This window comes from Elephantulus edwardii, unplaced genomic scaffold, assembly GCF_000299155.1.
Source record: "Elephantulus edwardii isolate Elephantulus edwardi_28Jun2011 unplaced genomic scaffold, EleEdw1.0 scaffold00309, whole genome shotgun sequence".
NCBI lineage: Eukaryota > Metazoa > Chordata > Mammalia > Macroscelidea > Macroscelididae > Elephantulus > Elephantulus edwardii.
In genome coordinates, this window is record NW_006400059.1 from 1,748,975 (window position 1) to 1,763,690 (window position 14,716).

A 14,716-nucleotide genomic window follows, 5' to 3' on the forward strand; every position below is an offset into this window, starting at 1 on the left:
CGAGGTTAGTCCCATTCTACAACAGTGGCATCATGTAATATTTGTCCTTTTGTGACTGGGATACTTTAGGGTTTTCTTGACTGTAATTATTAGAGGCGTGGATCACTAGGTGTGGGGTTCCCCCCCAAGAACTTCTGAATGGTTTGAACAGCCATGCTTTAGTTAGCAAACACTAACCAGATGCTTCTAGAATAACAATAATTCTCAACCCTTACTAACATGCACATGTTATTTGTACTACCTTTTTTAAATTTTACCCCTTCTTGAAAGCATTTGACATGTGTCTACTCAGTTATTTATCACAACTGTCCATATTCGATTTGAGGAAACTGAGGAGCAGACAGGATGTATCACTTGCCCTGTGTCATGCAGCTGCTATGTGGCAGAGTGGGCATTTGAAGAGCTGTCAGTAACTGTGCTGTGCTGCTTCCAGATGCACCCAGTGAGCTTGAGACACATACCCTCCTCATAGGACATCTTGGGAAAACTTTCTCACAGGACTTGCAACTGCATGTTTTAGGAACTAGACCTGTGATCTTTTTCTCTGCCTGAGCATCCTAGCCTGAAGGTGAATGGTGAACCAGATGCAGATAATACTTAACAGACCAACTCTTCCAGGTCTCTTGGGTGGGGAGTTGGGAGGAAGGTGTATGTTTAAGTTGATCTAATTGCCAGTTATGTGGCACAAGTCATGTGACTCTCCTTTTAATTGGAGCCCACATTGGGGTATTATCGGCATCAGTATCATGACTAATGCCTGCAGTTATATTCTGTAGTCTCTATGTAGTCTCTAGGCAAACAACTTTGCTCCACTCAAGCAATATCTGAGTGGATGTATGAGGATAGGTGGACACTGTAGCAACTGCAGGGATCTGGCATCGTGGTAGAGCAGAAACAGTCCTGACTTGGCCACCCTTTGTATCTACTTGAACAGTTGTTTATGGGTTGTTTCTGCCTCTTGGTGACCCCACGAGTGTCAGAGTACAACTGTCCTCCATGACAATTTCAATAGCTGATTTTTCTCAATTAGGTCTTCCTTCTGAAGCATCTCTACATAATTTCAAACCCCAATGCTTTAGTTAGTGTTAACCACTTATACTGCCTAGGACTCCACTTATACTTCACCTCATTCCTAACCTCAGCTGTGTTGCTTTCTGACCAAGTGACTTTGGACAAGGTATTCAAATTTCCTAAGTGTAAAATGAGGACAAGTGAAAACTACTGATGAAGGTTCTTGTGAGGACTTGACCAGAAGGTGGTTGGTACTTCATGACAATTTTCATACCTTCTCCCGAGATGCCTCTGTCCTACTTCCCTGTGAGACTTTGGCCAAAGTGCTCAGGACACGATTTAGATTTTTAAGCTGCTCTACTTGATAGACTCTTCCAATCTCCTCCCTTTGACATCTGTATTGCCTAATTGTGTCTGGGATGCCCTGCTATACTTCAGTGACCCCATTAATAAGGCATGGGAAATTTAACTATAAAAAAAGAAATTTAAGCCCATTATGCTCTATGGTACAGTCAAGAACCTAATGTGTGGTTGTACAATTTGATGGATGGGGGGTAAGGGAAATTGAAAGAATTTGTTCTTGAAAACTATATAGTCAAATTTTATAAATAAGCTAGTACAAAATTTAAAAAAAAGAACCTAATGTGCTGATTTTCAGTGGATGTTAGCTGGGCAATCTTAGTTTTATCCAGAGCTTTCCAGAATTAATGCTGCTCACTAGAATCCATTTCTTCTTGCTTGAAGACTAAGACAAACTCCATAAGGCCAGGCCTGTCTCATTGCTTTGTTACTTAGTAGCATGCCACACTTTTCATCATATAGGAGGTATCTACTCATGGAATGAAAAACAGATGGATAGACTAGAAAGTAGAGAGAAGAGGCATTAGAGTGGGGTGGATGACGTCAAAATGAAGACTGAGTTGTCCAAACAGGTGACACGTTTTCTGCTTTATTTTAGCATCTGACCTTCACACTGATCTTTCTTGCAGGTCCATAGATACTTCAGAAGCTCAGAAGGTCCCTGGGTTTGTCTGCTTCCTTTCAGCTGATGATGTGCCGGGGAGTAACGTAACTGGCCTTTTAAATGATGAAACAGTCTTTGCAACAGATAAGGTATGTCTTGGATTTCATTTCCTCCATATCAAATAAGTAAAATGGGTTCAGTTTCACCTTTTACTCATTCTGCCAAAGGTTTAATCTTCAAAAGATTAAGATTTACACATATTGCAGTCATCATCCAACTGGGAAAGGGACAGAATACTCCTAAGAACATTTTTAGTTTGAACTTAATATTTGCTTGTTTATTTAATTTGATGGCTGCTGTTTTCACATAGTAGGTTGACTTCATAATGAAGTGGCAAGGTTAGTGATTTTACTTGAATTTGCAATCTAGTTCTTAAAGAAATGTTGTTGTTGTTGTTAGGTGCTGTTGAGTACAACCCATAGAAACCCCATGAACAAGTGATTGCAACACTGCCCTGTCCTGTGCAGTCCTCACACTTCCTGACACACGAGAGCCCATTGTGACAGTCACTGTGTCAATCCACTTGATAGAAGGTCTTCCTCTCTTTAGCTGACCCTCCACCTTTCAGGCACAATGTCCCTCTCCAAGAAATAGCCTTTCCTAGCAACATGCTCAAAGTATATTAAGTAAGGGTAAAGTAAGGGTATAAGTCCCTTTATATTTAAAAAAGTGACAATACATTAAACAAAACTTAACAGACACCAAAAGTCACCACTATGCATATTGAAAGTTTTTTTGTTGATCTCAATTATTAGGAATTTTGCCTTCACTCCCCTCAAAGTTTCTAAATGTGCAAGATAATGGTTAGAAAAATCTACATATTTTATTCATATTGATTGTTATTCAGACTGTCAGTTTACAATTCCAATTCGGATTGGTTGTTGCAAATGAGATTGTGATATTTTGGTTTCCTTAACCTGCTAGTTAGATTTCCTTATCTTTTACTTTGGGCATGTTGTCAGAAGGGACCAGACCTTAGAGAGTGCAGGAGAGGAAGACCCCAGATGAGATGGATTAACACAGTGACTCGGGTAATGAGGATACGTGTGTTGGAGTCAGTATGACTGGCTCAGGACAAGGTAGGCTGCAGAGCTACTGTGCATAGGGTCCCTATCAGTCACAGGTGACTTGAAGACACATAACAACAAGGAGCTCTGGTGGCATAGCCCACAGAGAGTTGCACTGCTAACCCGTAATTAACACCTCTCTGCCAGTTCAAATCCACCAGCTGCTCCTCAAGAGAAAAATGGGCACCCTCTTTCCGTGAATTAACTCTGAGTTGGCTCTGATTCTGTAGCAATGAGGTGCTTGGCTTTAGTTTGGTTATTTGTTTGTGGTTTTGGTTTTTTTTGTTTGATGTTTTTTTTTAATGGGTTGGTGTTGCTTTGAGGGACATAAATTCACCTTATTACTATTGTAAAAGTTAAAGAGAAACAAACAAACAACTCCAAAAAATTCAACAAACAAAAAGCAGTAAATGTGAGTCACACAGGTTCCAGAATAAAAGTGCTTGAAGGCAGAACAATGGCTCTGCAAACATGAGAGTCTTCCCTTGGTGAGAGCTAGTTGGGTCAATGAACCACTGCACTAATCAAACTGTTGTTGTGTACCATTGAGTCAGAAACAAACCATAGCTGCCCCTCTCGAGGATTTACATAAGCAGTAAACCACATGGGAGGAAAAGCCCCATCCATCCCTCTGTAGTGGAGCAGCTGGTGGATTGGAACCTTGTGCTTTGGGCTTTGGTTTGGCAATGCAACTCCTCACCACTAACCAACGCTCCCTAGTGTAACTTAGCTGCATCCTTCAGAGCTATTTATCAGACACTTGCACCAAGGTATTGTTTCCTATTTTCAGAAACTACAGGTTACAAAGATGTTGGACAACAATTTTTGCTGTTTATTTAGGAATGCTGGCCAACAAATTATCCCTGAGAAAAACCCATTAAGCTTTATGGGAATAAGATTATTGTAATTATTATTCTAAACATCCAGGGGATAGGGGCAAATCTTTGTTTATAAAACTTCAAGCTTGAATAGCATTTGGGACTAATGCTCTGGAGGCATTGAGACATGATTGCTGCTTTTGAGAATTTTGAGAATTGGTACAAGTCTGGGAAACAGAAAATGAAAGCAAAGACGTAGTTAAAAGAAATCTTTCAAGAGTCAGGACCTAAGACCTCATCACAACTTAGTCGTTGGCCAATGCCAATTTTCTTTTTGAGTTGAAATTTCTTTATCTGAAGCCCAAGAGGTTTAGAGGAAATCCAAACTGACAGATATGCTTTATGTTTCCACTCTTCCTGTTCTACTCATGGCTGACACCAGTCATCAATCACCACACGTTATCTGGTCCAACTTCTTAACTGACTGCCAGTACTAAACAATCAGAATTGGTCCTTGAGGTAAAATCAGTTCATTTGGTATCCTGATACTGTTGTTGTGTACCATCGAGTCAGAACTGATCCAAAGCTGACCTTCCAGCAGGTATTCAGAGATTATAGCATCGGAGGAGATTGCCCATCCTTCTCCTGGTGGAGCAGCTGGTAGATTTGAACTATGTGCCTTTGAGATTGCAGCACAGCTTCTCACCACTAGGCCACCAGAGCTAATAACCTTTAGTTCCTACTCCAGTGCTGTAGTTTCTGAACCCTTGTGAAAGGCACAGAATTCCAGTTAATAAAGAAACCAAAAGACTTCATGCCGTTCCTAAAATGTGCCTTTCTAGGAAATTGTAGGACAGAGAACTTTTGTTGTTTTTTTGAACAAGTCAAAGTAATTTGTTTTATGAGGAATTTTGTATTGTTTCTAATAATCTTCCTCTGTGCCTAGGTGACTTGTATTGGACACATTATTGGCGCTGTGGTCACTGACACCCCAGAACACGCACAGAGAGCAGCTCAAGGCGTGAAAATCACCTATGAAGAACTCCCAGCCATTATCACAATCGAGGTGACTGGGAATGGGTGCTTCTGCACAGTAGTGAGCCCCCTGTTTCTAGAGGCATATTCATTAGGTCATCCTAGAGCTTCATAAACACAGATCTGCTAATTAAAAAAGTTGGAGGGTTGAATTCACCCACAGGTACTTTGGGGGTAAAAGTTTGGTCATCTATTTCTGAAAACTCAGCCTTCGAAATGGACATAGTTCTACTCTGACACACATTGGCTAACAACAACAACTGGCTTGTTTTTATAAAGAGACTTTGGGAAGCAGCAGGGGTACTTGGGCGTTTCAATCTCTTCCAGTACTGGGATTCTGTGGTCTTATAAAACCTTTCCATAGTGACCTTAGCGTATTTCTCCAATGACCAAACTAGCTCCTTTCTGCCCAAAGTATTTTGCTTCGTGATAAACTCTGTATTTTAAATAATCTAGCTCGGCATGTAGGAATAATCAGTCTCCAGTTGAGACCAGGCAGAATTTATTGCCATTTTCCCCACTTAAGACCTAAAGTTGTCTGTTTCGTCAGACGGCACAGGAGAATATGATTCCCTGGGGTACAAGAGAATTTCCTTTAATCCTGTATAAAACATTTATGAAGTTCATGTGTGAGAAGAGGACACAATTCAGAGACATCCTTTTTTCCTCGCCCTGAACAACAATTACCAAAGCTGCTTTTCGGTCCTTAGGATGCTATAAAGAACAATTCCTTTTACGGCTCTGAGCTGAAGATTGAGAAAGGAGACCTCAAGAAGGGGTTTGCGGAAGCGGATAATGTTGTCTCAGGTACATTTGCACTGCAGCAAGGGGGAAGGCTCAGTCATGGGATAGTTGAGAGACTTCCTGGATTTAGAACCAAATATAAGAGATTAACACTGATCCCTAGACAAGAGAAGTGGTGGTGTGATATAGGAAAGAGTGTGAGTTTCTTCGGACTGTTGTTGAGTACTGTCGAGTCAAAACTGACTCATAGCTGACACGCCAGTGAGTTTTCAGGGGAAATAAATTCCACGGGAGGAGATTGCCCATCCTTCTCTTGTGAGGCAGTTGGCAGATTTAAACTGATACCTTTGAGTAGACAGCACAATTTCTTACCACTAATCCACCAGAGCTCCCTTTCTTTGGGCTACTATAGTGGAAATACTGAAAGTGAGTGGCTTTAGCAAACAGAAGTTTCTTTTCTCACAGTTTAGAAGGTTAAAGGCTGAATTCAGGGATCTGGTTGTAGGGGAAGGCTTTGTCTCAGTCGACTATAGGGCAAGGTCCTTGTTTCTTTACAGTTTTATTCCTTAGTTCCTTCATTCATGTGGCGTGACGTCTGTCTTTTCACAACTGTGCCTAAATCTACTCCTTGTGTATCTCAAAAGTGACAGTACCACTGTTGTAAAATGGAACTGACATCAGGTTTGGGGAGAGACTGAGAAAGATGGGATAAATTATGAATACTTCATTGAAACAGATGAGGGAGAGAACTGTTTAAAAAAGGGATATGTGATTAGGTATTTTTGTCATGACAGGAGTCCAGAGCGAAGGCTGCATAGTGGAATGGACCTGGGGGGAGGGACTGTATAACAATGAAAGAATTTTTCTTTTATTTTTCAAAGTGAAGAATCAACTGCGGTGGGGTGGGGGAGGGAGAAAATTACAACAGTGAACGAATGGAAATCCAAAGTCTCTGTAAATTTTCATTAAAATTAATAATAATAATAAAAAAGAAAAAAGTGATTGTTTTAAAAGCACAAACTATACTGTTGGTTTTGTGTGCTGTTGAGTTGTAATCGACACATAGCTCACTCTCTAGCTGACCCTCCAGCAGGTTTTCAGAGATAGTAAATTGTACAGGAGGAGATTATCCATGCTTCTCCCATGGAGAAGTTCAATTTGATGCACTGCCTTTGCAATTGCAGCAGAGTTCCTCACCACTAGGCCACCAAAGTTCTCTACATAACAAGTGGGATTGTAGTACAGATGTATGGTGGCATTACAAACACAAGGAAGAGGGACACAATTCAATACATACAGAGTTCCTCTCCATGTATTTCTTGTTTATAACAAAATAGTTCATAGTTAGGAAGCTCTGGTGGCCTACTGGTAAGGAGCTGCAGTGTCAACCTGAAGGCACATGGTTCAAATCCACCAACTAGTCCAAAAGAGAAAGATAGACAATCCCTTTCTGTGCATATCTTGCCTCTGAAAACCCACTGGAGCGTCAGCTATGGATTGATTCTGACTAGATTGCACAGAACAACAAGTAGGTAGTTGGCTGAGAAAGAGCTTCAGTTCTCTTAACTCCATTTTCCTGCCTCAGGGCTGCATATACTTAAGTAACTCTTAAAAGGTGGCAGAGCGTTCAGATCTAGAAAACTGTCAAGGAGTTGTTTCCAGCTGTTTTAATGGCTGCTGCAGCCTGACCAAACCTGAGCCTGTCATGTCTCTCACCACACAGACTTCTAGCCTCTTACCATCTGCTAGAAGATAGTCCTTACTTATTGATGCCCAGTTAGCCCTTACTCCTTCTCCCCAAGTTTCCTTTTTCTCTGATACTGTGACACAAGGTCGATGGCTGTCATCCCAGGACACTACCCTCCCCTGAAACTTTCTTCTAGATTGTCTGCTGTGCATTCATTGTTCAGTCAGTGACTCAGTCACGTATAAGCCCACATTGCACTAAGTCAGCCTACTTCTCCAACATACCTGATAGCTTTCGTAATTGAAGAATATTGTTTTATATCTTGTACACTTATCTATTCATTCCTGCCTTAATCTTTCCAATATCTCACAATGATAGCTTTTAAAAGTTATCTATCTATCTATCTATCTATCTATCTATCTATCTATCTATCTATCTATCTATCATCTGGCTGAAATGAGAAGAGAGCGAGTCCAGATGCATCTCAATACCATTTTTGTTGTTGTTTGTGGAGGATCCTCTGCTTTCAGATGGCTATGCCTACAGCCCTTTCCATCCCAGTTATGGAAACAGCCAATTGCTCTTGATCTGTTGGCAAAGTACACTCTCTCCTTGAGCAGATTGATGCCTTCTTTGACAGTGGCTCAAGGTGGCGGTGTCTCTCTGCTTCCCTAGGTGAGTTGTATATTGGTGGCCAAGAACACTTCTACCTGGAGACCCAGTGCACCATTGCTGTCCCAAAAGGCGAGGAAGGAGAAATGGAGCTCTTTGTTTCCACACAGAACACCATGAAGACCCAGGTAGAGACCTTGCGGGTCAGCGAGGGTCTGGGAAGGGCACTTGGGAGCTCCTTACAGATCAGAAACAGTAGTATGGAGGATGGGAAGAGAGTGAATTAGCTGGTCCCAGCAGCAGTAAGTACTGGGGTGAGGGCACAGACTTGAAGCCAGCTCTGACACCAGTAAGCTGATACCACTGAGCTGGTTAGTCAGTCTTGAAGCCTTAGTTTCAAGTGAGGGCTGCAGTGTGAATTAGATTGATTTCAATGCTTGGACTAGAGCCAGGTAGGAGTTAGGCAGCTTCGTTCTGGTGCTGTATGGCTGTGGCAAAGTCCACAAGGACATTAAATGATTTCTAACTCGAATGGCCCCCAAATCTGTAGTAAGTGTAATTTAACAGCAGCTGCTAGTGCCCTGCCTTCTGACACACTCTGCTGGCCCAGCGAGATGGAGTGAGTTCTGGCTTTCAAAGTGCACTATGACCAGTCTTCTGGTGGAAAACAAGAGTCTGAGTTCAGTCTGCAGTGACTGATGAGGGCTGGGCCCCAAAGAGTTTCTGAATTCTCACAATAACTAACTAAAGCCAGCCTACCCTCCTGGCCTGAAAGAGATTCGATGCATCCAATAATGGTGTTTTTTTTCCTTTGATCACAGAGCTTTGTTGCAAAGATGTTGGGGGTTCCGGAAAACCGGATTGTGGTTCGAGTGAAGAGAATGGGAGGCGGCTTTGGCGGGAAGGAGACACGCAGCACCGTGGTGTCCACAGCAGTGGCCCTGGCTGCACACAAGTGAGTTCCAACCCCCACTTTCCCCAGCAGCCCCGGAGCAGGGCCAGCTGTGCTGGAAAAGCCCTCTGGGTTTTCCCCTTTCGGAAGATGTTTCCTCTTGCTTTGAATTCTCAGAACTCTTTATTTTTAGAACAGTGCAGGGGCAATCTCTGAGTAGTATAAACAATTAATGCTCTCACTGCTTACAGAAAGGTTGGAGGTTTGAGTCCATCCAGAGACTCCTCGAAAGAAAACTCTGGTGATGTACGTCTGAAAAATATCAGTCACCAAAAACCTTACAAACACAGGTCTCCTGAGATATATGTGCTCAAAATGAGTTAGAATCTACACAAGAGTTGCCAGTTTTGGTTTTCTGGACAGAACACTGTCAGTCAGGTCACTCAACTATTTAATCTTCGTGTTCTGGTCCATATGCCAACAGCTCATCTGCCCAGTCTGGCTGTGAGATCCCAAAGGTAAAGGCATGCCTTTTATCTTTATTTCCTTCCTGGGTTTAGCACAATGCTTAGACATCAAAGCATCATACTGTTTACCCCGAGATCTACACGGCTGGGCTGTTATAGAATGGCATTTAACCTGTGGATCCTCCCTCAGGACTGGCTGCCCCGTGCGATGCATGCTGGACCGTGATGAGGACATGCTGATAACCGGTGGCAGACATCCCTTCTTGGCCCGATACAAGGTTCAAATATAAGGGTGGGAGGACCTGGGCTGAAAGGCACAAGGACCCTCGGCTGCATTCTTATTCTTTGCATGAATGTCTGTAGAAGTTCAAAGAAAAGTAGTGATGAGGGAAACTCAAGTAGGCCCTGGACAAAGGGGTAGTGCTGGGAGGCTGGTGGACCACAACCCAAGAGATGTCAGTGTCCATTCCTTCTGTGACTTTCCTGGGATCTGGTCAGACTCCAGAGCATGAGGGGCAGCAGATTTAGACTAAATCTATTAGGGAACTTTAAGGTGACCATGTTCACAGTCCAATGTAAAAATCAGATTGACCACTTAATAATTTACGATGAGAAATTAAACTTCCCTAGGGCTTGGAAAACACAGCTTGTGAGGTCAACAGTACATGAAGGCTGAGTGCTGGCCAAATTACCTGGTGGGAGACTCCTTTCTGGGCTTTGGTGGAAGGCAAATCCCTGTACTAACCACCCTTCTTCGCAGCTGTCAGCCTTGTATGCCTCAGCTAGGAGCCTTCTCCTCTCGTGAGAACCATGCTTTTAACACCTCCCCTTGTACCTGCACTGGATTTACCTCTTGATTGATTTAACTCCCTGAAAGGGATGTTGTAGTTGTTGTTGTTAAGCGCCGTCGAGATGCAGGCAACTCATAGTGACCCTATGAATGATGTCCTGAGCACCCTGTGTATAACTTTCGTCCTTTCTCCAGGTTCATAAGGTTTCCAGAGGCAAGCTATTATGGAAGTGGATGCCACTCCTGCTACCAAGCTTGTTTTAATAGGGGAGCTTCACCAAACACTGTCCACCATGGGTGTAGGGGCCAGTATTTCTCTTATCCTCAAATTCTGTGTGTCCAAAGAGAGGAATTTAATCTTTGAAAGTCTCAGCTTCATTGCTTGTAACCCTTGTAAAAGGTTGTGATGGTTTTCTATGGTCAGGAATGTGAAACCCATCCAGTATCTTGACAAGTGTAACTCCTGCCTTTTCTTGGCCAAATGCTGTGAGGGCAATCCTTTTCTAACCTTCCCCCCAATTTCTCCCTTCCCTGCTCTGTCTAGACTTCCTTTCTCCTTTTTTCTTCCATGTTCCCACTCTCAGAACCAGAGTCAGAGTACGCAGAGGGAAAAATGAGTGCAGAGAGGGGTGTCAGCATGGAAGAGCCTAGGGCACAACAGCTAGCATCTCTTCTCTACACCTGGCTGGTTCTGGTCCTCCGTGATCTCCTGTTCTTTTTACTTCCTCCAGCTAGTCTCAGTGGGAAGGGAGGATTAGCTAGAGTCAGAGAGAAGTGGCGTTTGAGAAATCATTCTCTCTCTTCCCCTCTCCCCCCTCCCCCCTCCCCCCCCCCCCCAAAACCAAAACCCCTTCCCCCCCCCTCCCCCTCCCCCCTTATCAGGTTGGCTTCATGAAGACTGGGAAAATTGTGGCTCTGGAGGTGGATCATTACAGCAATGCGGGGAACACGATGGATCTCTCTCAGAGTGTAAGTAAAGCTTGCCTCCTGAAGGCCATGGCACCTGGAAGTCAGGGGTGCCCACTGCCTTTGACACACAGGCAGGGTTTCCACCCTTCCCTTTCCTTCTTTGGATATCAATACACATCTTACTGGTTGTCCTTCTGCTTTTACAATTATGGCCTTATACAGCATTTGTTCTCATGTACCTGACTTAGTTCATTCACCATAATGCTCTCTAACCTCTCCCATGCTATATAATATTTTTCACAATCATTGCTCATGAATGCTGCCTAGTATTCCATCTTATGAATGAAGGATGATTTCTTAATCCAGTTATTTGCTGATGAACCTTTGGGCTGTTGTATTTTTAAATTGATCTATATGTCTATCCAATCTGTCTTGGAGGAAATGCAGCCAGAGCTCCTTGGAAGCAAAGATGGTGAGACTTTGTCTCACATATCTTGAACAAGCATTCAAGAGGAACCAATCTTTGGAAAAGGACTTCGTTCCTGGCAAAGTAGAGGGTCAGTCAAGGAGTGGAAGACCTTCAATGAGATAGATTGACACAGTGGTTGCAATAGGTGTAAGCATAGCAGAGATTGTGAGGGTGGCGTCGTTTGGGAAGGATTTCATTCTGTTGTAGTAGAGACTCTCACGTTGAGGTCAACTGGATAACATCTAACAACATGCCAATATCATATTGTCTTGAATGTCTAGATTACTAGAAATAATAATCTTTTTAATTAATTTTAATGAAAATTTACAGACTTTTAGGGTCTCCATTCATTTATTGTGGCACTTTTCTCCCTGCCCACCCCTCCCCTCCAGCTAGTTCTTCTCTTTGAAAAGTAAAAGAAAAATTCTTTCATTGTTATACAATCCCTCCCACCAAGTCTACTCCATTATGGAGCCTTCATTCTGGACTCCTCATGACAATAATACCTAATCATTTATCCCTTTTAAACAGTTCTCTCCCTCATTTGTTTCAATGCAGTATACATTATTTATCCCGTTTCTCAGTCATTTTTTTAAATCATATAATTTTGTTAATATTAGTTTGACAATTTCTGCAAAAAAAAACTGTTGAAATTTTGAAAAGAATGTGTCAAGTTTTAGATCAGCTGGGAAGGAATTGTCATCTTCCTCATATACAGTCTTCCAATTAGTAAATATGCAAAATCTGCTCATATTTAGCTTTCTAACTGCTGTCAGTTTTATTATCATTTTCGATGTCATGTCTTTCATTTCTTTGTTTAAATCTCTTCTTAGGAATTTAATTCTTTTTTATGTTAATGTAAACAAAATTGTTTTCTTATTTTCATTTTTTAGTTCTTCATTATACTTTAATTTTTTGTATTACATATAATTATATAGAAATATAAATGTAGAACTGTGGCTTTCTGGAACTCATTTGTTCGTTTGAGTGGCTTTTTTGTGGGTTCTTTAGTGTTTTCTTAGTATCATGCTGTTTGTGAAAAACAGTTTTACTTTTTCCTTTCCACTGTGAACGCCCTTTATTTCTCTGATTGCCTCATTGCACTGTGAATTGCTTTTGTAATCAGCAAAAATAAAAACAAAAGCAGGAGAAAGAAACATTTCTAAGACCTGCCCTGCCACAAGAAGCGTTCTTTTAGCATAATTTTCAAAACTCATGTTGGATTACATTTTTTCTTCCAGCTTTAGCTCTTTGGCCCCATTTTCTGCGCACCCCATTCCACATTCCCTTCCTTTCAGGCATGTTACAACCTCAAACAAGCCTTTCTCTTGTATTCTTCTCTGATTTTATGAATGATGTTTTCTGTACTGAAAACACACACTTCCTTTCCATCTCTCTCTCTTGGGCTCCTATTGATTTCTCATTATGCAGCACAAATGTCATCTTTGTCCCTTTCTACTCCTCTTAGTACTTATTACCATATATTGTGGTTAAAAGTCTAGTTTTCAATCTCCCCTACTGGGCTGTGAGCCCTTTAGGGACAGGAGAAGTATCTTACTCTTCTTTACAAAATACCTTCCATAGTTCATGATGCACAATGGATACAGTAATATCTTTACAGCTGACGTGGAGTCAGAGGACCCGAATCCTGTACTGCTCATTGGGTCTTTTAAGTAACATATGCTTCCATCTGCAAATTAGTAACAAAAATCACATTTCAACTCTTTTCAAGTAAGCTTTTTATTTCTAGGTTAATTATAGATTCATTCATGAATGTATGTTTAATTAATAGAGAAATAATAGCTACATCTCTGTATCCTTTGCCTGGTATCAATTTTGCAATATAGAATCACAACCAGAATATAGGCATTGTTGTACTCAAGATATAGAACATTTCTAGGACCTCACAAATTCTTTACACTCTCTATTTATTGTCAAATCAACTTCCCTTCTTTACCCTCACTTCTCCTTAATTCTTGGCTATTACTCTGTTTATCATGTCTACATTTTTGCCAGTTTGAAAAATGTAAATTTAAGCATTTAGTATGTAGATTTTTGGATTCTTTTGTTTGTTTTACTTAGGATGATTCTCAAAATTTGTCAGGATTGCTCTGGATAAGCAATAGTTTATCCCTTTCTGTTGCTGAGTGATATAATTTCATAGTATTTATATATCAGTTTGTTTATCCATTCATCCAATAAAAAGTTGTTTCCAGATTCTGTCTATTATAAATAAAGCCAATATAATTATTAATGCACATTCTTTTGAATGCACATAATCATCGTTCTTCTGTGTTAAATGCTAGGAGTGCAATAGCTGAGTCATTTGATAGTTTCATGTTTGGTGCCAAATTGTTTTCTGGAGTAGTTGCACCATTTTTCATTCCCACCAGCAATGAATGAGTGGCTTAGTTTCTCCATATCCATATTAATGTTTAGTGTTGTCATTATTTTAATTTTAGCTATTTTGATAAATGTACAGTAATACTTCTTTGTTATTTCAACTAGCATTTTACAGACTGATAGGGCTGTGTATCTGTGTGTAATTGTGCCCATTTTAAAAAAAAAAGGTTTCCTTTTTACCATGCCATTTTGACAAATTTCTCTATCTTTTAGTTACTAGTCATTGGTTCAAAATTGGAAAAGGTATGAGTCAAGGATGTGTCCTATCTCCATATCTTTTCAATCCATATGCAGAACAGATTATCTAGGAGGCTGGGGTCTATGAAAAGTGTGGCATCAGGTCTGGAGGTAAATTCATCAACAATCTGTGTTATGAAGATGACACAATCCTGCTTGCTGAAACTGAGGAAGACCTGAAGCGCTTGCTGCAGAAGGTCAAGGACTGCAGCCTTCAATATGGATTGAAGCTCAACATCAAGAAAACAAAGATTCTTACCACTTGGCCAATTGGCAGCAACAGTGTGGATGGTGAAGAGATTGGGAGAGTTAACAGTTTTAGTTTACTTGGCTGCACAGTCAACACTCTGGGTAACAGCAGCCAGGAAATAAAGAGATGAATTGCATTGGGAAAATTAGCTGTGAGGGACCTCTCAAGAGTACTGAAGAGCAACAACATCAGGCTGGAGACTAAGGTGCAACTGATCCAGGCTATAGTGTTTGCACTTACGTGCTAAGCATCAGAGAGTTGGACAGTGAATAGGGATGATAGAAAAAGAATTGATGCCTTT

At 41.3% G+C, this 14,716-nt stretch overlaps 1 protein-coding gene across 1 annotated transcript in view; it reads left to right on the plus strand.

Moving 5' to 3' along the window:
* Window positions 1-14,716, plus strand: part of XDH (xanthine dehydrogenase) — a 78,957-nt gene that overhangs the window by 40,621 nt on the left and 23,620 nt on the right. The window contains exons 18-24 of the mRNA XM_006901132.1: window positions 2,001-2,124; window positions 4,867-4,986; window positions 5,666-5,762; window positions 8,062-8,186; window positions 8,820-8,953; window positions 9,548-9,635; window positions 11,030-11,116. Coding sequence (XP_006901194.1) covers window positions 2,001-2,124; window positions 4,867-4,986; window positions 5,666-5,762; window positions 8,062-8,186; window positions 8,820-8,953; window positions 9,548-9,635; window positions 11,030-11,116 — 775 coding nt within the window. The remainder of the gene's footprint in view (window positions 1-2,000; window positions 2,125-4,866; window positions 4,987-5,665; window positions 5,763-8,061; window positions 8,187-8,819; window positions 8,954-9,547; window positions 9,636-11,029; window positions 11,117-14,716) is intronic.